The following is a 25,950-nucleotide window of genomic DNA, read 5'->3' as shown; positions in this document are numbered from 1 at the left end:
TCCTCTATCTTTGACCTTCCTTCCATTGACATAGATAAGAACAGTTCAGAGGCACGCAGAATAGTTATGGAAAAAACGGTAACATGAATTACCGTTTTAGGAGTCTTAGGTCTTAATAAGCTCACGCTTTCACCTTACCTATTTTTGCCTTCCACTCGTGGTCATACCTCTGAACTTGGAATGCTGAGCTGACTGAACTGCATTGAGCTGTCCTGTCTGAGTACTCAGCTGTATGGATTTTTCTGACTACCCTTTTGAACGTGTGTCTTCAAATCTTGTTCATATAATTTCAAAACGAAGTATTTGATGTTTTATAAGACAAAATGAAGTCCCTTAGGGTAACTCAAAATGTTGGTTTGAGGAAATCTCTTCACTTTAGATACTGGTGTATTATAAGAACAGTTACTAGCACTTGCTGTTCTTTCAGATCTCTGGTTTGATACAGAACATTGCATGAAAACTTAGGAGTTCTTCCTTTCCATATTAAGGGACTTATTTTACTTGGTTATGTTTCAAGCAAAACAAAGTTTAATGGAGAAGTGTTTGATTCCATCTGTCTGAGTCTGGTAATTCACTTGTGGGGGCTGGCCTTTAAGGAGACTGAAAAGGACTCGAAACGTGCAAGGGCAAATAGTTCACTGGTTGCTTCTTTTGTTCTGGATAGATTCTCATGAATACATTTTCTTCTGACACAGATATTAACAAAATATAAATAGGAGTTGAACAGTGCTGATTACATAAGGGCAGTCTGCTTACGACTTTCAGAAAGGCTCCATTTTATGACTAGGGGCCTCTGAGGAGTAGATCTCAAGCTGTTTCCAACTTCTGGCAGTAGTCTGATTTTTGTTATGGCTCTCTTGTCTGCTCAGGGTTTTCAGCAGTGCATTGGCATCTTTTATAGGAGTATCTGGAAAGCTTTCATAAGTAACTTGATTCTGTCTCCTGTGTGAGAGTTACTTCGGTGGTGTTGGGATGCTTTTGCTATGTGTGGAAGTGTATGTAAACATTTATATGTGTGATTGTGCTGTGCAGGTGTAACTGTGGACCTGAGATTGACAGGCTGAAGCTATACAATGCATGAGGGAAAGCTATTGTCCTTGCAAATGAGACTGAAGTCCAGAATGCTAACACAGTGTTATTTTTTCATTTTACTGGTGTAGCGTGTATGTTTCTAAATGGACTTCTGCTGTGAAGGCTTCTTTCGGTCTAAAACTGGGGAAAGATCAGTAGACTAAAACCTGTTGTTATGATCTAAGCAACCTACTCCTATTTGACTCCCATTTTCATGACATCAGTACACTGTTCCTCTCCCTCTGCTGTCCTCCAGCAGCTCTGGTTGGTGGTGATGCGTTTGATCTGACTTCACTGGCAGGTAAGACCAGAGCAGAGGACTTCATTGCTGATTGCTTAAGTGCATAACGTGATGAGCTGAATAACCGATAGGATCCAAATGCTTAAAGGCATGTGTTGTTGCTCTTATTTGCAGTGCAGTTAATCTGTAGAGCTGGTGCTGAGATGCACCGTGCGTTTGAGGTCCAGATGTTCCTGTTTATTATGTAATTGTTCTGGCTCAAGTGATTGGTTGGAATACCTCTGAGTTTGTCATGTTATTTAAACAGCTGCGAGTTTTTATACTTTAGTGGGCATATTCATACTGGATATAGTACTGCCTGATAGGAAAACAGTATTTAAAATGGGTAGAAACACATCTACAATGTTAATACAGAAAACACAAAAGTGTTGAATGTTCCCCAGCCTTTGTCTGGACAGAAGATCATAGAAGTGCTCTCCAAGATGAATCCTAAATAGTAAGAGAATACATTTGCTTCTTGGTGAGGCTTCTTAAAATTGTCAATCTTAACAGTTAATGGAGACCCATACTTGTTTAAAATACTTTCCCACTTTTTTGTAACAGTAGAAAAAACATAACAAATGCAGTGACTTTTGCTGTAAACTCAGTAAACTGTAAGATATGATAGAATATTTATGTTAGCTTCTTGTACTGAGCATTGTTCATACTAAATGGTAGGAAATGGAACTGCATTTTTTTAGAACGGTGTGATAGTGGTTAAGGAGAAATAAGTTTGTGTACAACTAACTTGGTTCCTAATTCAGCGTGAATATTTTGGAGCACAGCATGGGAGGGAGCATGTAGATGGATCCTTATGTCGGAAGGTGACTGAACTATATTTGGAAGCTGAAAGACAGCAGGTGAAGTTGCTTGTCAAGTAGGAAGTCTTGAAGTGAGGCATAGACTTATGTCCAGCTTCTGATTTAGCAAACCCATGGATAGCACCAGTGACCAAGACATGCAAACCTGGCAGTTGAATGGAACAGTTGGCCCAGAACTGAAGGTCCAGAGAGCTGTTTGGAGTTGATACAACCATGATGGTGATGTGTCACAGGCACCAGTTGGAATGGCTGCACTGGCACATCAGAAACTAACTTGGACAGAACTTCTAGGGGACTAAGCAGCCATCCAGGTCTTGAGCTTCTTGGAGAGTGGGTTTTGCAAGAGACAGTATGATTGAGGTGGACAAGGAAGGGGGGCCCTCTCGCACTGCATTTGAGATCCCACTATTCCAGTTGCTCAAGTCCTGAAGAGAGAGGAGGAATTAGAAGACTGTGCTCTGTCACAGAGCTGTCATCTCGTTGGGGTTACAGAGATGCAGTGGGGTAGCTCAGAAGGCTGGGCTGCTGCAGTAGATGGATAATAGTCTCTTCAGGAAGGACAGGGCAGGGAAGCCAAGGAGTGGAGGTTGTGCTCTGTACAAGGGAATGACTTGGAAGCATGGAGCTCTGCTACGGGAAGGGTGATAGGCCTGTCACATCCGTATGCCTCGGAATCAGAGGACACATCAGCAATCCTGAGTACTGTGGTGGGCATTTGTTATAGATAACCTGATCAAAAAGGGAAGAGGATGAACCTTCCAAACAGGTGGATGACATCAGCTAGTGGAAGGCCCTTGTTCTCAAGGACTACTTGGAAACACCGTGCTGGAAGGGGGAAGCATAGCAGGATAAAAGCAATAATCCAGCAGATTTCTGCAGAGTGTTTGGGACAATATTTTGACACAGATTTTGGAATGACTAGCTAGGGCAAATGCTCTGCTGGATCTGCTTCTTGAAACTAAAGAGGAGTTGGTCGGGCAGGTAACAGTCAGTGGCAGCCCAGGCTGTGGCAGCCCAGGCTGTGGCAGCCCAGGCTGTGGCAGCCCAGGCTGTGGCAGCCCAGGCTGTGGCAGCCCAGGCTGTGGCAGCCCAGGCTGTGGCAGCCCAGGCTGTGGCAGCCCAGGCTGTGGCATGTATGAGATAGTAGGGTTTGAGATCCTGAGGGAAGTGAGGAGGGCAACTAGCAGACTAAAGCCCAGAATTTTACCTTGTTTAGAGAACTAGTAAGTGGTGTCCTGTTAGGGGCTGCTGTGAAGGGCAGAACAGCGTGGTACATGTTGTTCTCCAGAGACAGTTTCCTCAAAACTGTGGAAGAGACTCGTTCTAATGTTAATGAAGATAGCGGGCACGACAGTAAGGCTGCTAGGAGAACCTCCTGATCTGAGCAAAAACAAAGTCTGCCAAAGGCACTGGTATAGCCCGCATGTGCAGGAATGGAATTAAGCCAAAGTTTGGTTGGAGTTGGAAGTGAGGGATGTGGAGAGTAAGAGGAGAGCTCTTACAAGTATGTGGACAGCCATAGGAAGAGTAAGCAGAACATCGCCCTGCTGCTGAATGGAGTAGGCATCGAGTGACAGCATGGGGGCGCGGTCGGGATCTCGGAAGGGATCTGAGGTACTCAGTACTTTCTTTGCCTTGGCTTTCACTGACAGGGCCTGTTCTCAGGTGTGGCAGAAATTAAGGAGCAGAGAGAGATGCCATCCGTGGTAGAGGAAGATCAAGTTACAGAGTACTTAAGTAAAACGGACATGCACAGACTCATAGGACCAGGTGAGATTCACACAAGGGAACTGGCTGACATGGTTGCGAAAGCTCTCCTTATCATCTTTGAGAAGTAATGGCAATTTGGGAGCATCCTCAAACTGAAAGGTGGCAAATGTTACGTGCATCTTCAAAAAGGACAAGGAAGAGTGGACAGCTACAACAATGGGTGAAATAAATGGATTTGTATCATCGTGATATGAGGAAGATGATAGAGCATTTGGCTTTGTATAAGTTCGTGTAACAAACACCGAGATGGTTCTGGATCTGTATAACTTTTGTCTACAGATACTACTACATATGCTGTCTTCTGAAACTTCTGCTGTTAGCATTAGATTGGCTTGTGGTAGGTGAACTTATTTGAAAGTAAACTTCAGGAAGTTTGGAAGTGAAATGCTGTCAGCAGGCTGTCATTTTAAGTACTGTGTTGCATAGGTGCATTTTGACCTGGACTTGATGATGTGGTACGCAACGCTGGCAGCTTTCTTCAAGCCTATTTACTGGATTGGTGATGTGTTTCTGTTGTTAGTGTAGCTGAACAGGTCCAGAAAGATAAAACGGAGTTTAGTTGTGCGTTGACGGCAATTTTGGCAAATTAATTTGATTGCAGTGGCCTTAGTACATGGCTAGAGACCAAGCATGTCCCTTAGAATGGCAACAGTGCTTCTGTCTTTGTTTTCTGTCCTCTCCTTGATTCACAGGCAGTTAAGCCATTTACAACTGAGCTGCTGAATGCCAGTACATACAGATGACATGTCTCGTAGGCGAACTGAAGCTGGTGACAGTTTACCTTATTATGACATGCTGTATGTTGTAGCAGCTCAGTAGCTGTTTCATGACTCTGTGAGAGCTGACAACCTGACAGTTGTTATAAGCGATGTCATTCCTGTTTGTGAGTTGAAACCTGTTTTTAAAATGGGCTTTCTGTGCAGGCAAGGCTTGAACAAGTTTGGAACCGTTTTAAGTTTGCTTTTTTGTTTTGCTGTGACAGCCACAGTCACTTCGAGGTGCCCCTGTTCCAACATGGCCTTATCCATGGGCCATGACCGTAGCCCTGGTCCAGCATGGCCTTATCCACAGCCACTGTCCCTTCAGAGGTAAATCAGCTCCAGCGCGGCCTTATCCCTGGCCACAATCCCTTCAGGGCCGTACCTGATCTGTCACGAGCTTATCCATGGCCATACACTTTGAGGCGCTCCAGCACAGCCTCATGCGCAGCCAGAGATGCTTCGAGGTGTACCTGCTGCAGCGTAGACTTGTCCTTGTGCCACAATCCCTTCAGAGGCATACCTGCTGCAGCACAGACACCCATGACCACAGACGCTCCAATATACACCTGCTTGGGCATGAGCTTATTCATGGCCACAGGGGCTTTGGGGTGTTCTGCTCCTATGTGGACTCATCCACAGGTCACAGTCCCTTTGACTCGAGTTCACACTGGAGTTCCAGCCTGTCCAGTACAGCAGCACAGGAACAGCAGCTGTGCGCTGGCCACCTGCCACCCCCGCCACATCACCATGGCTGTTATCAGAATGTTCCCGGGCACAGCACAGTAAGATGATAAGCAGTACAGCAAGCAGCAAAGGCAAGAAGCAGCCACTAACAAGCACTAGATGAATATACAGTAAGGCAAGCAAGCCCCATGGTAAGCACAGAAACCTATCCCTTCATAGCTAAACAGCAATAACAGCTACCTAGGTACCTAGCTACCTAGCACGATCCAATCAAATCTGTTGTTACCTCGAACCCTTCAAGCCCCACATTGGGTGCCAAAAACTCTCATGGTTTAACCCTGGCCAGCAACCAAGCACCTCACAGCTGCTCGCTCACTCCTCACCCAGAGGGATGGGGAGGAGTATCGGAAGGGAATGTAAAACTCAGGGGTTGAGATGAGAACAATTTGATAGGTAAAGCAAAAGCCGTGTATGCAAGCAAAGCAAAACAAGGAATTCATTCACTACTTCCCATTGGCAAGCAGGTCTTCAGCCATCCCCAGGAAAGCAGGGCTCCATCACGTGTAGCAGTTACTCGGGAAGACAAATGCTATAATGTCAGATGTGTCCCCCTTCCTCCTTCTTCCCCCAGTTAATATACTCAGCATGATGTTATATGGGGCAGAATATCCCTTTGGCTAGTTCAGGCCAGCTGTCCTGGCTCTGTGCCCTCCCAATTTCCCGTGCCCTTCCAGCCCTGTTGCTGGCAGGGCCCAAGAAACCAAAAAGTCCTTGATTTAGTAGAAACATCACCCAGCAACAACTAAAAACATCAGTGTATTACTAACATTGTTCTCACACCAAATCCAAAGCACAGCACTGCAGCAGCTACGAAGAAGAAAATTAACTCTATCCCAGCTGAAACCAGCACAGTATAGCATTTCTAGGATTGTTCCAGAATATGTTTTTTTAAAAAATAGAAATAGTAAATGTAATTATATCAAAAATACTTGTTCAGAACCTTTATATTAGCGAAGTTCTCTTGCCTCTCAGGTGAATAGGAAACCACTAATGAAGTGTTCATTCAGTCTTGTGTAATATGCCTACCACACATAGTTACTTCTGTGTGTAACTGAGCCACAGTGTGGCCATGCACTCTTGTGTGGATACAGACAAGTGTAATTCAGACACCTACATCCGGGTCACAAATGGACTGGAGGGAAGGGAGGACAAGACTGGGATTTTTGGTTTGGTGGTTTACTTAAGTTAAATTACTCGGCTTACTTGAAAACCAAATAGCTTTTTAATGGTTGTGGTCAGTATTAAACAGACTCAAAGAATCTGAACTTCTTTAGTTAGAACTTTTTTCTTCGACCATTCATCAGAAATGAAATGATAAATGGATTTATTAGTTGCCATGGGATATAAAGCATGTGTAGAGAGCACACAAGTTCTGTCATTCAAGAGTCCTTAAAGAAGATCTTCAAACTTAATTTCCTTTTGTCAATTCTAGTTTGTTCACTTGGGTCTTTCTCAGTATACCAGTTAATTTGTTTAGTGTCTTGCCTCTGATACCGGCCTCTGTAATCTGCACCTGTCATAAACCTGTGAGAGCTAGCCCGCTGTGGCTACCATGTTAAAAGCAAAGGGACAAGTCTCTCTTTCTTCTGTAGTTAACAACATACAATTCAACTGTCTCAAGCTAAATTGTATCATCTGCCTTATTGGAAACTGTGGATTGATTAACGTTTAATATTAGAAAGCTGAAGTAGTGAAGTTTGGAAGTGTATCTGGCAAGGAAAGAAGGATGTGTCTCGGGCATTTGGAGATAAAAAGAGACAATAATGAAATAGCTGCTTATGGCAGTTTGAAACTTGAAGTATGCGTAACACTGCTTTTGTGCCATAGGACTGAAAGGAGGCTGATACGATCCCAATTTTTAGAAGATTTTTGGGCAGAGACAAGTAGGTTCACTTCATGTCAGTACCAGGCATATTAGTGGGCATGACAATAAAGACCAGCACTAGTGAACACGTAAGTAAGTGCAGTGAATGGAGGAGGAAGATGGACTCTGTGCTGCTTGCAAAAGACAGTGATACTTAACAAATCCTACAAAGTTATTAGAAAATGCCAGAAGTGGAAGGCTGATACACATCTGGCGGGTTCCATTTGTTTGGAGAGAGCCAGAGGAATTTTGTTTGCATGGGAGTTTCACAAGATGGTTGCCTGTTTTAGTCTGTCCCTTGGATTTTTATGTTGACCACTGTCAGAACATGCTACTGTCAAACTGGACTCCTGATCTCATGCTGTTTAATTTGTTTTAAGAGACAGAACTGAGCATAACAAAACCAGCAGTTAACTAACTGTCAGTTTCTGGAGACTGACATGGATGTATTAAAGTTACTGTTTTAACAATAGTATGTTGTGGGCTCTGCTGTAGCTATTTCAGGGGAGTTACAGACTAGGAATGCTATAGATTAAAACAAGATACAGCACGAGTTAATTTCTTTAAATGTATGTTTTAACGTCTGATTACCTCTTAAAATTGTGTTGAAGGCATAAAAATATATGTATCTTTATATTAACTTCCCCTTTCTCAAATTGAATTTCTTCTAATTGTTTTAAATCTTGAAGATAAAACCTTAGTGGTCCTGGGGAGGTTTGCATGACAAAAATCAAAGGCTGTAAGTCTCATGTGCCATGTTGCTTCACTATAAAGGCTGCAGATAATGCCAGAAATAAAAATCATTAATCGTATTTGGCTGTTTAATTTTGTGATACCATCACTCATATGCCCAGAAGATAAAATAGACAACTCTTTGTTCTTCTAGATTAGGTCTTATATTTTGTTGTGGGTGGGTTTTTGTGTAACATACTAGTCATGTCTGACTGTCGGAGGGGGTGGGGGGGTGGAGAGGAGCTGTACTTTGTTCTCTGAATGTTACTGATGTTCATAGTCTGATATCAGGGGTTATAGTTTTAAGAAAGTTTCTTTCAAGTTTCCACTTTGAGGCTGTCCATTATTAAGATTAGGTAGACACAATGACACTGGAGGTATCTGTTTAACAGGGGCATATTGTACTCATTTCAGATGCTTCAGGATAGATACACGAACTACCAAGATCAGTGTTTTTTATTTACCTGCAACTTAGATCAATTATTTGGCGTCTCTTTGGTAAGTTAAATTTAATAGATGTCATTCAAATCACAGAATCTGTTAAGAGAAACTTTCCATTCAGTGCTCGTTACATGTAACGGAGACTGTTACCTTTGATTTACATTTTTGAAACTGTAGAATGTGAGTATTTTGGATAAGCATAGGTTATGTTGTAGGGTGGGTTAAGAATACTGACAGATGCAGTTGCCACACAGGTGAAGTTTCACTGCTTTCATGTAGAGTAAAAATATGTGGAAATGACCACTAAGAACTTGTCTCAAAGTCCCCAGCCACTGGAAGTATCTGATGAGCAAGGATATACTAGTAAAACTAAAGCTACGTGTGGTTGCCTAACTGATTCCAAACTCTTGATAGTGGATTCTTACTAAGCCTCATAAGATGATTAGCAAGAAAGTATAGTTATATTATTAACAACCCTGTTATGTATGAGGAAAATGGAAGAGGAGGAAGACTTCTTGACAAAGTAATTTTAAAGTATAGTGAAATACAAGAGTGAAATCCGGGTCTTGCAAAGAGCCTACAAATGCTTTGTTAGTGCCAAAGTTTTCTTTATTGTGAAGTTGGTAGGTTAAACTGTAAAGTTACTTAAAGCAACTGTGAGTTCTCTCATAGATTTATTTTTAAAAATCTAGGTTGTTCTCCCTCTCTTTTCTTGCATTGAGACTTGTATCCCTACCTGCACTGCTACCGTTTTGCATGTTTTTCTATCGGCAGTGACATCTTGGTGTAAAACTTGTCTTTATATGTTTTAAACAAGCTCATTCAAAATTCTTACTTGGTACAAGTGAAGCTTTGTCTAAAATTATGCAGAATAGGCTATACACTATAGATCATCTTTGTGCAGTTGGAAGTGAAACAGTAGTTCTTTACCTTCAAACGATTCAGGATGCAGTGTGGTTTTGATTGTGAAGTTTGGCTTTTCCTGTCAATATTTAGTAAGTAAGTGTTTTTGATAGATCTTAATCCGAAGTACTAAGATGTATCATCTAGTTATAAAAAAAATCTAACATGCTGCAGCTTCAAATGTTAACACATCTTTGTTTTCTTAATTTTTAAGGTAGTTTTTCTTTAAAACAGAATAAATTTATGTACTGACTAGTACCAGGCAGGCTTTTACGTAGGCATCTGTGCGCTGTGTAGTAGTAGGCAGATGTGGGAAGGTATTCCTCCTGAAGCTCTGGCATTTTATTATAAATCGTGCTGATAGCAATGAAGGGTACGCTGCTGACTTCAGTATCTGTGGTGTTATTGATCGCCTGAAATGCAGTAGGAAGTCTGCTTTTCTGTGTAAACATTTTGATGCAAACTGGAGGTTAGTTACGATGACCAGTGCATATGTATTTTCCAAATTCTGTTGTGGACCTTTTGTATTGCCCCCAAAAAAGGGAGGACCGTTGTTGCAGACTGAGTAAATATGCAGGTATGAATGTGTGTGTGCATTTCATGTGTTTGTATTTATAACAAAACTAGATGTCTGTGTGTATACAGTTTGTATATGGTAGACATACAAGAAAATAAGGAAACAGCCACTGCTTCGCTCAAAGCTGGATGTTAATCATATGCTTTTAATTTATAGCTAACTTGATTAGGAGAAACTATGTGAAGAAGTCAGGAGGATTTGTTTAGCAAATGTGACGTGGCTGTACCAGATATGTTTTAAAGCAGTCTTTGAAAAATAAAAGGAGGGATTTTCCAACTTGGAAAAAAAAAAAAAAAAAAAAAAAAAAGAATATTGGAAGGGAAAAAACCTGCATATGTTGATGGATTCCAAATGACACTGAGTAATCTAATTCTATAAGCATGATGTCCATGCTTGTGGTGGAATAGCATTTTTGTAAGTCTGATGTTCAAGGCTTGTGTTTTGCTAGTGTTGGTAAAGGCACAGTGCAGAATATTTATCATGGAGGGATGAATTACTGTGAAAGGATAAGTTTTATTAATTGTGTTATGTTTTGGTTTTTTTATCCTGCATTGTTTTAATGGTGGCAAAACCCAGACTTCTGTTACTGCCAAGCAGATGGGTTCTACTTGAAATTGTGAAAGCTTCTTAAAGCTGAAGAGAGTTAAAAAGGACTTAAAACATACACAGAATATCAAATGAGGGTAGTGTATTGTATAGTAGCTGATCGGTTACTGTCTTGAAGACTGCAGACTGGAATTCTGTGAATATTCTTAAATGTGAATTAAGGGAGATTATTTTTTAATTATTTCTGCTATGTAATTCTCCTAGTAATTCCACTTGTGAATTATGTCACCTCTGAAATACAACAACTAACTGTTTAATCAGAAACTGATGTCACCTGGGGCTTCTTGAAGAAAAATGACTTAACTGATTTTACCCATGACACTTCCTCTTGAGATTCTTCTGAAAATTCTTAGCTTCAGTGATATAACTCAGGTATAAATGTTTCTCAAAAGGCTGGACAGTTGTAGTTCTAAGTGAGACCATGGATGATGAGACCTGTTGTGAAATGTGTTGGCTTATTATTTCCTCCTTGCTTTATGATTAGGGGGGGGGTTGGTCAATGTTTGAATCTCATCACATCTGAGTCTCTTTCAAGGTTTTAATCTTTTTCTATGCCACTATGAAAACAGTTCTCTTTTGTGGAAAGGATTTCTCTAATTGCAAGAGTTACCAATAATGCAGTCAGTCATGCTGATCTGTCTGTTAATATCAGCTTTCTTAAGGGGTAGTTCAGTTCTTTAGTTTTGTTACCTCAGTAAGGTATTCTGTTTCTTTTTCTTCTAGGCTATTTACTTTCTAGAAGAGAGGGTCAAGCAGGATCTCCTGAAAAGCCATTGTCTGATCTGGGTCGTCTCTCATACTTGGCTTACTGGAAAAGTGTCATATTAGAATATCTTAACTGCCACCATGAAAAACAAATCAGCATCAAAGGAATGAGTCGAGCTACTGGAATGTGTCCACATGATATTGCTACAACCCTGCAGCAACATAGCATGATAGATAAAAGAGAAGATAGGTCAGTGAATCTATTTTTTTAAAAAAAGATAAATTAAAAATACTAAGGCAAAACATTTTCTTTACTTACAAAGCAGTTGATGTGGAAAATGTCTGTGTAAAATTGACTGGAAAATGAATGATAATCATCACACTGAGTCAGTACAGCTGGGTCTTGTTAATGGGGTCTTACATAAAGAGGTTTTCTCCCCAAACAAATGGTGGTGTCTTGGATCCTCTTTCATGTTAGTGATTATTAGAAGGGTGCAGCCAGCTTGAAACATTTTCAGTGAAGAATTTTGTTTCATTCGGTATCATCTTCCGTAAGTACAGTTCCCGACTATTGCTTTGCATACCAGTGAGGGAGAAATTTGGGGTCGTGGGTGGCAGTCTCTCTTCCGACACCCTCTTTTGCAATCATTACTGAACTCGCACAAGCCATGGGATCACAGCAGCTCTACATCAAGATCTCCTGCCCAAGGTACTGGGAATGCAAGTTTCTGGTAAATGTTACAAACGGTGTTGAAAATTAGTGCACCGGAAAGGTGAGTTTCATTTGGTGAATATCTTCTTTCTGAATGATCTTGATAGATACTTTAGATTTTAAGTGGTTTGGTTTTGTTGTTTGGCACTTCTTTCTTCCTTCTGTAAAATGCTATAAATGACTTTCAATGGTATTTGTGTTTCTAAAGAGCTTCTTAATTCTTTCTGGATATTCCAATCATACAAACTTTATAATTAAGCACAACTGCCTTTACAAACAGTGGGTTGCCAAAAAATAAAATTAAGATCAGGAATAGCTCAGCCTCAGTAAGCTGTACGTACACGAGCACTAGTATTCAAAACTACTAAGTTTTGAACTGGTAAAAATGCAAGCCTTCAAAAAGGAGACTGGCTTTACAGGATAGTGTTAGGAGTAAGAGGAGTGCTGTCATTGCATTAAAACTTCTAACTTACTGGGATGCTTATTTATGGACAACTTGATGGGACAAATGCATTTTACGGAAGAATCAAATATGTGTTCATTACTTATATGCAGCTTCTGCCCTGTCACAAACTGTTATAGGCCCTGAATACTGACACCCAGTTACAAAATAACATAATTTTTTTGTTCATCTACAGAATGCAAAATACCTTATGAACAAGGTCAGTTAGTTTTTTCTCATGTATAAAGTGTAGTCAGGGACATGAACTGGCCTGGCCAAAGGCATCCAGAGGGTCAGTGGTTGAGCCAGGAAAAGAAATCCTATCTTTGAAATTCCCACCAGACACTTAACTTGGGAATTGGGTGTGGCTTCTTAAGATTTCCTACATTTTGTTCGTTTTTCTTACATGTAGTGAAGTAGGCGTTAGTCACAATTCTGTGAAAAGGGTTCACCTGTATCTGATTTTTTTTTTAAAGCATTTTCTCAGTGAAAAGCAATGTTGTCACTTAACCTGCCTGACTCTTCACAGCGTTTGAAATCCTTGCTAAATAAACGTATTTTTGGTTGTTACTGTATAGTGCTTTGTAACAGGGGACTTTGGTGGTCTATGTGCTAGTATATTAGCATACTCTGCTATTACATTCTTTCTTTATCTACTTTAGACATGCTACTTCTTTTCATAGTAATTAGAAAGTTGTTTTCTACTGCATCAGCATAAGACTAAGGTACACTTTTATGCTCCATTAGAAAACCAATGTTTCATCTATCTTCAGTTGTAATATTTATGATTTTCTCCCTCTTTACTTGATGATCCACAGTTTTCGCTATTTATGCTTGTATGTCATATTAAAATTGGGAATTGTTCTGGCAGTGGCTGAAATACCAACAGTAGATCTCTTGCATGGGTTTAGAGCAGTCAACTATACAACTGTTACTTTCCTCTGTTGCCCTAGTGATACTCAGTATTGAGCTTTCACTGCATAAACTGTTGTTTCCTTACTTCCCCTTAGTAAACGGTCGGTAGTGTAAGCATGTTATCTGTGTGTGTCAGCTGATACTTTGAATTTGATGTATCCATTTATTTACCCATCCATTTTCAGAGGTTATTGCGCAAAAGCATTCAAACTGTAGGAAAGCTGTTTTAGATGACCACTTTCTAAAATAAATTACTATTTATTGGATTGTAGATTTGTAATTATTAGAAGGGAAAAGCTGATTTCAAGTCATATGGAGAAACTGAAAGCAAATCCGCGTATCAATGAAGTAGATCCCGAAAGCTTGAGATGGACTCCTTTGTTAGTTTCTAATGCTGCGGTTTCTGAAGAAGAGAGAGAAGCAGAAAAGGAGGTAATAGCAGAAACTTCTTCTGAATTTCCCTTCCTTTGGATTTCATCACTGTGAATATTTAATGTTAGGCTGTCTTAAATAGAGCGGTTTTAACTTTGACCCCTGCTTAACGGCAGAGGGTACTGATATTACTGTAAAGCACAATTTTTGGAAGCTGTGCAGTAAGACGTGGTAACTTTGGGGGGATGAATATGAGAACTTAAAACGGGACTCACTTGTCATGGAGCTGTATTTATCACTCTCGAGGTAGTCGAAGAGCATGTAATCAGATCAAATTTGGTGCAGAGCTCAGGGGCTGCGGTGTCAATCGATTCTTTGTGTTATGAACTTGCTCAAAGTGATCCATGTCAGTGGGCATGTAATGTAGTGCTAAAGGACTTAAATCAATTCGCTGCATCATTAATAGTGCTAAATATCCCATGAAATGCAATCTTCTTTGGTTTGTTATCCTAACTGTTGTAAAGGAGCTACTAGATGATTCAGCTGAAATGTTGTTGCTAGGTTAGCCAGCAGTGCTAATCAGGGTTGACTTATTGTAACTCTTTAGCTGAATGTAAAGGATATGGCTAAGTAAATGCTGTTTCAGTGACCCATTATTTTAACCTCAACCCTTCAGGCTGAGCGTCTGATGGAACAAGCTAGCTGCTGGGAAAAGGAAGAGCAAGAAATATTCTCCACGAGAAGTAATAGTAGGCAATCACCTGCAAAAGTACAATCTAAAAATAAATATTTGCGATCTCCAGAAAGTGTGGCGGTGGTGGGGGAGCGAGGGCAATCCACAGAGCAATCTAAGGAAAGCAGCGAGGAGGATGGCGGGGATGAGAATCAGCAGAGTTCGCCTCCCCGGCTGACAAAGCCACAGTCGCTGGCCATAAAAAGAAAGGTGTGTTACTTGAATGGTTTTGTTTATAGCCATTCCTCTCTGATTTAAATCAAATCGCTATTATCGAAATAACAATCTGGGGTTTTTATATAAATGTATGGTAGACTGTTTTAATGCTTTCTGTACTGTTTGGACACAGAACACTTGCCTGTCTGCTTTTTCCACCCTCTGTCCAATTTTTTTATCTTCTGGATTCTTCACAGAACTCTTAAAATGCTGGTGACACAAAAAATCAGAATTTCCTGTTAATTCTGAAACTAGTGATTGCCCTCTGCTGTTTGGCATTGGTATTGGTTCAATATTTTAATGGTTCTTCCTTTTCTCATTTTAAGATGGAGTCCCGCTTGTGGGGTTTGCCTTTTTCTTGTTCTTAATATAGGAAAAAGGAGTATACTGTTTTTCAAAAGCAAATGCTGTTAAAGCAAACTAGGAAGTTTTTAACCCATATTCTTCTAATTGTCAAGAGATTTAATTGTTAAATTCTGGTGATTGCAATGTTTACGTAATTCTTAATTTTATTGAAAAATCAGCTCTATGAATGGTCTAAGTTAGTAAACTAAGCATCCCAAAATTTTAAAGCCATCACCGTAGCACATGTGTTTAGGTGTATCTGGTGAGAATTAGGGAACCGGAGTGTCCCTTTGCTTATACTTTAGTGAGCAAACTTGAAAAGTAACTAGAAAACTGTGAGAATGCCTAATAATAGAAATATAAACTGTTGGAGTAGATTTTTCTTTATAGCAGCCAACTGTAGGATTCTTTTAGTGTATTGTGGAGACCCATGTAAAGCTTAAAGTGCACTTCCTTTGCTGTTACCTATTTTTCTGTATACATACTATTTCTAAAATAGCAGTAACGAGAAATGTAGAAGAATAAACTTTGATACTTGTGAAGGTGGTTGGGGAGTTATAAACCCACGGAGGAAAAATGTGTAAGTACAACTTACATAATATTGCTATGAATATGATTTGACAGAAGGTAAAAGTCACTACAACGTGAAGAAAACTCTAGTCTTAACTTTCACCTACAGAAAGATTTGTGTGCATGTATACATACGTGCCGATTTTAACTGTTTAAACATTTTACTTTTAGATTTTGTCTATATTTGAATTTGAATCAAGGTAAGGTATTATTTTTTTTTAATTGAGTAAGTAGATTATTGTGTACTTGCTTTACAGAAATTTTTTTACGTCTGTCCAGAGTCAGCTAACAAACAGGAATGTAGTAAAAGTTATATTTGTGGCATTATTTTTCAGAGACCTTTCATACTGAAAAAGAAAAGGGGCCGTAAACGCAGAAGGATTAATAGCAGTGTTACAACAGAGACCATTTCAGAAACAACAGAGGTGTTGAATGAGCCATTTGATAACTCTGATGAAGAGCGTCCCATGCCACAGCTGGAACCGACCTGTGAGATGGATGGGGAAGATGATGACTTGAAGCCTGTGATTAGAAAAGCTTTTGAATATCAACCTGGGCAGCAGAAACAGGAGAAAGAGGAGGAGGAAGAGCGAGAGCAGAGCAAGGAGGAGAAAGATATTAGTTGTTATCGGAGTGATGACAATTGTACAAGTAAGCTGAAAGTGTTCTTTTATCTTCACAACATTAATTTGTCGGGTGACCTTCAAAGGAAGTGTTTAGTTTTGACACAAATCTGGAAATTTTTAACAAGACTTATTTAGCCATTTTGGTCTTAGAACCTTATGATCTTAACAATGCTGTCTGCTTAGAGGTGCTATCAGAGCCATTAATCTCACGTAGTTTATTAGAATTTAGTGGTGGATTCAGGTACTTTCTGTTGTTGTTGTTTCTGTTGTGTTTACTTCACTGGTTATTCCCCACCTATTAATATTATAATCTGGTTTTTCTATTCAGAAAACAAATGTTTTCTAGTCTGAAGCGCTGCAGTCCTTCTCGTGTTGCCAAAACCAACTTTTATGTCCCTGCAACAGGGCATTTCATACTCAACCGAGCAAGAGTATCACTGGAGTATTCTCCAATATTGGTATTGTACCTTTGGTAAAGGGTGCAAGCAAAAAGTAAGATTTGATTTACACAGATCTCTTTCAGCATTGTTGGTAATTCATGGAAATGTTTGTAGTTTCTGAGGCACAGTATGTCCTCAGTGCTAGGGTCCCTATTTTTTTCCCCACAAAGGAGGGATGGTTTTAACTGTGTTCTTTCAAAGCTGCTTATCTAGTTTGATTTCAAGGGTATTTCCTGGCAGAAAAGCTAATGGATGGATAGTGAAACTATTAATAAGCTGTTCTGAACGTATGCTCATCCCTTGACCTCCTGGCTCTCAAATTACACTTTAAAGTTTTAATTCCAGAATGAATGGCTGGATTCTCAGGTCTATATATTTTCTCTAAGAAGCCAGTGGGTATTATTCTAGTATTTTCATAATTGCATGGGAAGATTAATTTTTGCGATCCTCAGTAGAGAGTTCATGCGCTGTTTTCTATTTTAAACAGCTTTTGTGTGACTAGTGCAACCATGCTTACAAATACCGGTGCTGTTACAAACCAGTGCACAGTTCCATTAGACTATTACCACTTTTTCCTGCCTCTTAACAGAAATTAATTAAACTAATGGTAGAAAATTCAGTGTTCCAGCTGTGCCCCAGTGGTCAGGTTTGCACTGCTTTAACTAAACTGGTATTGTGTATTTGTCCATGGACCATGTCATCACATCAGTCAACTGTAAGAGTGTTACAGCGCTACAGTGGGAGGCAGAACTTGGCCAAGGACTATCGCTGTAGCCATTATGCTCCCAAGTGCAGCATGTTACATCCTGAGAGTTCTCCCTTTTTCTGGTGTATATGTAAGTGGTATCTGGGAACAAAGGAGAGGAGAGGAGTGAATGTGTTTGGGTGGTTCTTTATAGTCAATGGATTAATTTAGTGTTCTGACCCATCTTGTGTTGAATTTCAATTATCATTTGCCTGTCGCCATGTGTTGTGAGCTGTATCATGATATGCTGCCCCTGAGAAGATACTAGTATGAACCACCTTTTTTTCAGTGTTGGTACTAAAGCATGATGATGCCTTGTCCTCCAGAACGATCAAATGGGAAACTCCAGGCTCTCATGTTATTACTGTCAAAGAAGATGAATATGCATTAAATCAATGTCTATATAAAGTGATTCTGTTCTAAAAAGAAAGGTTGATATTCAAATATTTGGGCAATATTTTCACTTTAGTTTACATGCCAAATGATTTAAATGTCTGGGATTCTTCTAGAGTATAGATGGTGGCTCTGATGGTCACTGTTGAAAGGCACCGAACAAGGGGAACTTTACATGTTTGTGTAAGTGTGTTTGAGCTGTAGGCAGTGTGTCATTCTCTTGTGGTTTGAGATGTGTTTACAGCTCTTGTTCCAGAGTTTCTTGATGCATTTTGAATTCATGTATTACTTTTGGGTTGATGTTTGAAAATATTGATTAGTTTGTGCAAGCTAAGACTTTCCTTTGTCTCTATTTATTGCCTCCCAAAGATAACACAGAGGATGTAGCTGTGTTGGAAGACAGCACTAAAGACAATCTTGAACCTTTAAAGAGTAAGCAGGGTTGGCCCAAAGGAGTTAAGCGTGGTCCGTCTAAATGGAGGCAAAGCAAGGAAAGAAAACCTGGCTTTAAGCTTAATTTATACACTCCACCTGAGACTCCTATGGAGCCTGACTATCAGGTGCTGGTGGAGGAGCAAAAAGAAGTAGCTGAAGACAAGCCCTGCTCAGTTCCTGCTGTTATGGAGGAAGAGGTTAAAGAGCCAGTTGAAGTATTACCACCACCAGATAATGAGGTAAAAGAGGCAGAACCTGAACCTCGGCATCTACCCAGCGAACACTTTGAAAAACAGGAAAATGATCTGACGAAAGCTGGGGAAGAAGAAAGGAATGTAGAAGAAGGTGGAATCAATTCAAAAGATCAAGAAAAAGACAAAGCAGAAGAGGTGTTCCTGCAAAAAGAGGAGTCCATGCATTTGGATGATCAGGAGGAAGAGGAGGAGGAGGATGAAGAACCGTCTCGCAATGAGGATCATGATGCAGACGATGAAGACGATAGCCACATGGGTTCAACAGAAGTGGAGAAAGAGGAATTACCTGGTGAAGCTTTCAAAGAAATGCTGGAAACACAGCAGTCTTTTTTAGACGTAAATGTTCAAACTGGTAATTCAAATCAGGAGGACTTAATGGGCTGTGGTGTTGACCTTGCAGCTCACGAGTGTGACAGTGACCAGAAAGAACTTGCTACAGATTCAGACCCAGTGCCTGAATCTGATGATGATCATACCGATAACAACCAGGACCAAAAAGGTGGTGAAGAATTACATTCCGATTTCAAGGGAGAGAGTACTGAGACCATGGAAATTGATTCAGAAACGGTCCAAGCCGTACAGTCTCTAACTCAAGAATCAAGTGAGCATGAAGATACGTTTCAGGACTGTGCAGAGACTCAAGAGGCCTGTAGAAGTTTGCAAAACTATGCCCATAATGACCAAAGTCCCCAAATGACCACACTGGATGATTGTCAGCAATCTGACCACAGTAGCCCAGTTTCATCCGTGCACTCTCATCCCAGCCAGTCGGTTCGTTCTGTGAATAGCCCAAATGTTGCTCCATTAGAGAACAGCTATGCTCAGATCAGCCCAGATCAAAGTGCCATTTCGGTGCCGTCTCTGCAGAACATGGAGACCAGCCCAATGATGGATGTTCCTTCAGTTTCTGATCATTCGCAACAAGTTGTGGACAGTGGCTTTAGTGACTTGGGGAGCATTGAGAGCACAACGGAAAACTACGAAAACCCAAGCAGTTATGATTCCACAATGGGTAGTAGTATCTGTGGGAACAATTCTTCTCAAAACAGTTGCTCGTACAGTAGCCTTACATCTAGTAACCTAACGCAGAGTAGCTGTGCAGTGACACAGCAGATGTCTAGCATTAATGGAAGCTGCAGTATGATGCAACAAACAAACATCAGTTCTCCTCCCACTTGTAACGTAAAATCTCCCCAAGGTTGTGTTGTTGAAAGGCCTCCAAGCAGCAACCAACAGTTATCCCAGTGCAGCATGGCCACTAATTTTACACCACCTATGCAGTTGACTGAAATCCCCGAGACTGGCAATGCCAACATCGGATTATATGAAAGAATGGGGCAGAGTGAATTCGGAGCGGGGCATTACTCACAGCCATCTGCCACCTTCAGCCTTGCCAAACTGCAACAGTTAACTAACACGCTTATGGATCATTCTTTGCCTTACAGCCATTCAGCTGCTGTAACTTCCTATGCAAACAGTGCCTCTTTGTCCACTCCCTTAAGTAATACAGGGCTTGTTCAGCTTTCTCAGTCTCCACACGCTGTTCCTGGAGGACCCCAAGCACAGGCTACCATGACCCCTCCCCCCAACCTTACTCCTCCTCCCATGAATTTGCCACCTCCCCTTTTGCAGCGTAATATGACTTCATCTAATATTGGCATATCCCACACCCAAAGACTGCAGACTCAAATGGCCAGCAAAGGTCATGTTTCTGTAAGAACCAAATCCACGCCTCTGCCACCTGCTGCCGCAGCCCATCAGCCACAAATTTATGGGCGTGCTTCACAGACTGTGGCCATGCAAGGGCCCGCGCGGACCTTAACGATGCAACGTGGTATGAACATGAGTGTAAATTTGATGCCAGCCCCAGCTTATAATGTCAATTCCGTGAACATGAATATGAATACCCTTAATGCTATGAATGGTTATAGTATGTCCCAGCCAATGATGAATAGTGGATACCACAGTAATCATGGGTATATGAATCAAACGCCCCAGTACCCTATGCAGATGCAGATGGGGATGATGGGAACTCAGCCATATGCACAGCAACCAATGCAGACAGCACCCCACAGTAACATGATGTACACTCCTCCGGGGCATCATGGCTACATGAATACAGGCATGTCTAAACAGTCTCTTAATGGATCCTACATGAGAAGGTAGGCCCTTTGGAGAGACGGACTACCAAACTGGCGTATTGGATTGACCTGCACAAATATCTTTCGGAGAGTACGATTTCAAAACCAGCAATTGGTGTGAATGCAAAAACATTTGTTGGCACCATTTAAAAGCTGTATGCAGCAGAAAGCCTTATACAAGTTTTTCTTTTTTCTTTATTTCTTGTTTTGGTTTTTTGTTTTATTTTGTTTTTTTTTAACTTTGTGGGATTTAACTTTTCTTTTGGGGGGAATTAGGTGGTTTTCCATTTTTTTGTTTATTTCATTGAGCTTGAAGTTCTCTGGAAAGGAAGAACTCTTTCTATGAACTGCAATTACACAGCAGCTGATGGTTCAGAGCCATTTTATGTGCCTGCTCCCATTAAAAATGTGGATAAATAGACTCCAAATCTATCAGACAGTACTGGATCGTGAGCTTTTTCTCTCTCCTTTCCCCACATGTAAATGCCTTTTAGCAGTTCTTTTATTGTATTATTTTGTTTCTGAAGGTGACACTTCTGCATGCCGCTAATGTCTTTGTTAGTGACAGTGCATTTTGTAGTACTGTACAAGTGTTGTGCTTAACAGTAAGCCATTTCTTAATTTTTTTGCCTTGATTAGGTTACCCTAGTTTGAGGGGTAAAAAAAAAAAACAGAACTATATTTTTGTTAATTATGAAACTTGTAAAAAATAATAAAAAAAGCTGAGAAAGCTATTCACATTTTGGTTAGTTCAAAGGGTTTTATTGCTGTATGTTTAGTGTAAAGTTGAGACTCTTTTCCATTTTTGTGACCAGTTTCTTTGGGGCTGGGGTAGGAAAAAAGGCAGCTTTCTGTTTTATAAATACTGTTATGGTTTTTTGTTGATTGAAACATCTCAGTGTTTATTTGTCAAGTTTTGAAACATTTTCATATATGTCCAAATACTTGGCAGGATTTAAAAAAAAAAAATAGTAGTGAATTTGGTGTAAAGTTGCTATTTTATGGAAATGCCTCTAACTTTACATTTTCATTCCATCTGTAGATTTTTCTATCTTTATAAAATATTGGAGTTATTTTTTAAGGGAAAAAATAGAGCAGTAGCGTGTGAATAGCTCAAACTAAGCTTACAGATCGCATGTAAAAAGGCAAAAAGTTATTTGTGTCTGTTTATATTGCTTCCTTTTTTGTAGCCTTTGTACCTGTACAGAGTGACTGTAAGGGCCGAACAGAAGAGGCTTGATACATGTAAAAATAGGACCCAGTGACACTCTTGTATTTATCTGTTATCTTTTTAGTCAGTCACTTAAAAGAATAAAACCACACAAAAAAAACCACAAAAAACCCACCCAAGAAACAAAAATAAAAACTGCAAAAAACACCCCCCCCCAAGCTGTACATTTTAACATAAAATAAATTATGATGAGCCATTTTTAGCCTCTTGTGTCTTGTCATAGTTTGATGTTGCATGGGAATTACCTCCTGAAACAGTGTTTGTTACAGTGCTCTCACATGCTCGATCTAAAGCCCATTAAAGTTGATGGGGTTTGGATTAGGCTGTTAGAGCCTAAGTGTAGGTTACTCATCATAATTGCATACACCTTGTGAAAATAAAGAGTATCTAAGATTATTTTTTTTAATAATCTTAATAAAATATTGAATAAATATGTATTTAATACATTACAAGGTTGTCAATATTTAATGTATGAAACTTCTTTCCTATAGAAAGTGTTAATATATATGTAAGAGGGTATATGACAGTAACAGACGTGGTGTTTGAACTGTATCTTAATGATAGAATTGTAATCTCTTCCTTTGTCACTGTTGCTGGGTTACAAGACAATGCAGATCTTGTGTTGAACCTCAGAGTCCTGTGTATATGCATGTATATGTGTGCACACAAACACTCATATATGAACACCTCTAATTTATCAATAGAAGGCCTGTAAAAATTGAGAAGGCTGTTGATATGTGGAGCTCTTGAGTGGACCGAGTTTAAATTGGATGTGGGTGAACCTGCACCGGAAAAAATCCTTGCAAGAATTTTTCAAAACACTTCTGATGTGAATGCTACCACTGAATCCCCCCTCTAGCCCACTGGCATTGCAGGAAACTTGCTAGCTAACGTGAAGGGATTGGTCATCTTGAGTGAAAACTCCTATGTCCCTGTTGCAGTATATAAAGCAGCTTTATAGGTGATATTTTATGTGCTCAGAAGTCAGAGAAATGTGTCTTCATTTAAATAAAGCCCTTAAAGTGTGTGGTGTTGCCAAATCAAGAAATTGATGCTACAGATGCATGTGCATAACCTGTTCTGGTTTACGTGGTGGGGCAGCAGTCTAAAATAGTGGACCTGAATGGGAGCTAAAACTGCTGGTCAAATGATAATTCTTGAACTTACAGGAGCTCAGAATGCTCGATAAGGAGAGCACAATCTAATGAGGATCTTTGTACTTGGACTGTCAAATTTGCTTTTTTGAAGGCAGAGAGTATTCATAGTACTTAAAACTGTATGTGTGTTCATCTTCACAAAGTCGCTGTCACTTTTTTTTATGCTTAGGAAAAGGAAAGTTGAACTCAACACAGTTAACGTGCAGTCTTCGAGTGTGTATGACAAGGACCTTGTGTCTTAGTTGAATAATTGTATCTCAAAGTAGCGCCATGTTATTTGAGTCTTCATTTGTGTGTGTTTACAGTCAGCAAAAAAGACACCTGGGTCTTTATCCACTGCTGTTTAGTTCCAGGTTTCCAAGCCTGTACCATACGGGCAAATCAGACCTTCTTCCCATTTCAGTATGTGCTAACCTGAAACAGATCGTCCCGACTCCAGCATATTGCTAAAATGCTGTATTTGCAATATACAGACTAAAAGTTGGGCAGAAAATGATGTGGTGTGTGCGCACAAGAGGCGAGTTTCCAATTTATTTTTTTTTTAAATTATTTCAGAACTGAATTCCTTTCAGGACAAATGCCTCTCCTAAATCTTTTCCCATAGTGACTATTTAGCTGTGAATTGCATTACTGCACTAAAATTTCTGTCTTTTAAGGCAGCTGTCTTTTCCTTGACACATGAACCTGTTCTATGTACTCTGTGCCCTTTGCAGTGTCAGCTTTGACTGTGTGCTCTAGCACCATCCCAGCTGAGAATTAGTTCTTTCTTTAAATGTCTCCAAAGAATTCTTCAGAGTTGCAATAGATGATTCTTGTGAAATGCAGGTTTCCCTGCCCGTGCAGTCTTACTTGGTTTGACAAATAGAATACTCCATACCACTAGTGATTTATTTGCAAGAAGGAAATAAAATTGCATTATTCTGCGTGTATGTTGCTTGCAGACCTGGCTTGTTGGTGAAGCTGGTGCTGCTAAGGCTTGTTAGCGAGCCATTAGCAACCTGCAAGTTGCCCACTTTGTGGTAGCTACATGTTCCAGAACTCTTGCTTTTTCTGATTTAATCTACTTAATCCTGGGACAATCGTAGGGAGAAAAGCTGGGAAGTAAATAAGAAGTATGTTCACTTCAGAATTGCTTAATAGGCATAGCTGTACCAGCAGGGTGCTTCAGGCAGGACCTGGTTCTAGGGAAGATACTAGTCCTTGGAGCGGAACCTACTTCGCTTGGAAGCTGCCGAATGACAGTACTCCTGAAAGCTGCACTCTAGCCCTCTAGCAAAGGCGAGAATGGTAAGTGGTGCTGCACTCTGGCTACCTGATCTCCAAGCAGTAGTCAAAATAAAACCAATTTTTTAACTAACTTTGTAAGGAGGAGTGTGATAGGAGCAGAAACAGAGAGCTTCCAAATGTGTAAAACTTTCATGTTAGATCACTGTCTATGTCTTTCAGTTTTATCAGCTCTTCAGTTTGTCCTATCAGGCAGGCTAGCTGACGGAAACAAATTCCATTTATATAGCATGTGGTAAAATAGGAAGAAGAATGGGCCTGGTAACTATCTGTACCGCTGTGCGGGTGATCCTAATACAGCCTGTCCCGTAGGGACCGACCCCTTGAGCAGCCAGCCAGCTGACCACTGTAGTAATGACCTATGACTGTTTATTGTTCTTCTTCTTCTTCCCTTTAAATAATTCTCTGTATTAAAACAGTGTATTTCCAGCATTGTGTATGACCTATATAGTCATAGAGGTCAACTCTTCTATGGTGAAGCTCTGGGCTGTGCATTGATCGAAAGTTGTCTTAAGCTTTGTGGAGTAGAGAGGGAGCTCATAAGAAGATACAAGGTAGGATTACAATTTTGGCTTTATCGTAACTTTAGTTGAGTAATTTAAATTCTCGGTAGTTTATTTTCCCAGCTACTAAATAAGTATAAATAAGCTGAATTAAGGCATGTTTAAGACCTTCAGGCATGTAGGAACACTGGAATACAGGGTTCTGTTGGTTTGATTCTCGAGAAATCAGTGTTGTGCTATTTACCCAAGAACAGCAGCTTCTAGTTTGAGCAGCCTGGAATCCTGTCCTTTGGAAACGGTTGATGTATTCTTCTGCCGCTATGTCAGTGTTGCCATGTGCCGGTTTCCTAATCTCCGATGCAGGACAAAATGAGTGGAAACTACTTAAGGTTTCTAGTATTTTGCTTTCTATCAGTAGCTGGGAGGCAGCTGTTTGAAAGCTCTGTCAGTCTCCACCAACAGCAGCTGGGCCTCAGGAAATGAAAATTTTTCCTGTGTATTTGCACGTCTCAGACTGCAAAAGAAATACCCATCTCCAGGCCCCAGAAAACCTTGTTTGAATACAATTCTGCATGTAAATCAGCTACAAATCCTCCTCCAGTTACAGCAGTTATCAAACCATCATACAAGATACAAGACAGAAAATAACCTGTAACTTGACTGAGGGAAATCCTGGTAGGTATTTGCTGTATTTCAGCGTATCATTGGGTGCAGAATGCCTGTCTGTAAGGCTAATGCTAAGGAACGCTGCTGCCATAGAAGTGACAAAGGTCAGCTGTCTCCATCAGGGTAAATGAAGGAGCAGGGGCTGTGTGTCTGAAGGGCAGCTTGGCCAGGCACAAGGCCAGGAGAGCTGTACCCTCTCTGCGTTGTGAATTAAATGGCAGCAGGCAGCAAGGTGCTCTAAAAGCTGTGTTTGGAGGTCTGTGGGAGTAGGTGGAAAGAATTGAGGGACCCCATCCAACTTTTTTTATTTATTTTTTTTTTACTTTTTAAACCCAAATTGTGACTGCTAATTTGTGGAATCTCAAATGACTTTCTTTGAGTTTCCCTTTCATTTCGGGGGGGGGGGCTTTTTTTCGAATCCAGGTGTAGGAATGTTTAATTTGCTCTAAGTCTTGGAGTTTGTGTATCTGTCATGAATAATGTTCACATTGTGAT

The 25,950-nt window shown here is 40.3% G+C and overlaps 1 protein-coding gene across 6 annotated transcripts in view; it reads left to right on the top strand.

Annotated features, from left to right (window-relative positions):
- Positions 1-22,041, top strand: part of KAT6B (lysine acetyltransferase 6B) — a 118,460-nt gene extending 96,419 nt beyond the window's left edge. For all 6 annotated transcript variants that reach the window (XM_040606458.1, XM_040606457.1, XM_040606455.1 and 3 more), the window contains exons 13-17: positions 11,294-11,525; positions 13,617-13,776; positions 14,393-14,659; positions 15,916-16,231; positions 18,154-22,041. In XM_040606458.1, coding sequence (XP_040462392.1) covers positions 11,294-11,525; positions 13,617-13,776; positions 14,393-14,659; positions 15,916-16,231; positions 18,154-20,639 — 3,461 coding nt within the window. In that variant the 3' untranslated portion in view covers positions 20,640-22,041. The remainder of the gene's footprint in view (positions 1-11,293; positions 11,526-13,616; positions 13,777-14,392; positions 14,660-15,915; positions 16,232-18,153) is intronic.
- The last annotated feature ends 3,909 nt before the right edge of the window (positions 22,042-25,950 follow it).

Source organism: Falco naumanni, chromosome 9 (genome assembly GCF_017639655.2).
Source record: "Falco naumanni isolate bFalNau1 chromosome 9, bFalNau1.pat, whole genome shotgun sequence".
Lineage (NCBI taxonomy): Eukaryota > Metazoa > Chordata > Aves > Falconiformes > Falconidae > Falco > Falco naumanni.
The sequence above is the reverse complement of the archived record's forward strand: the minus strand, read 5'-3'. Positions and strand labels throughout refer to the sequence as shown.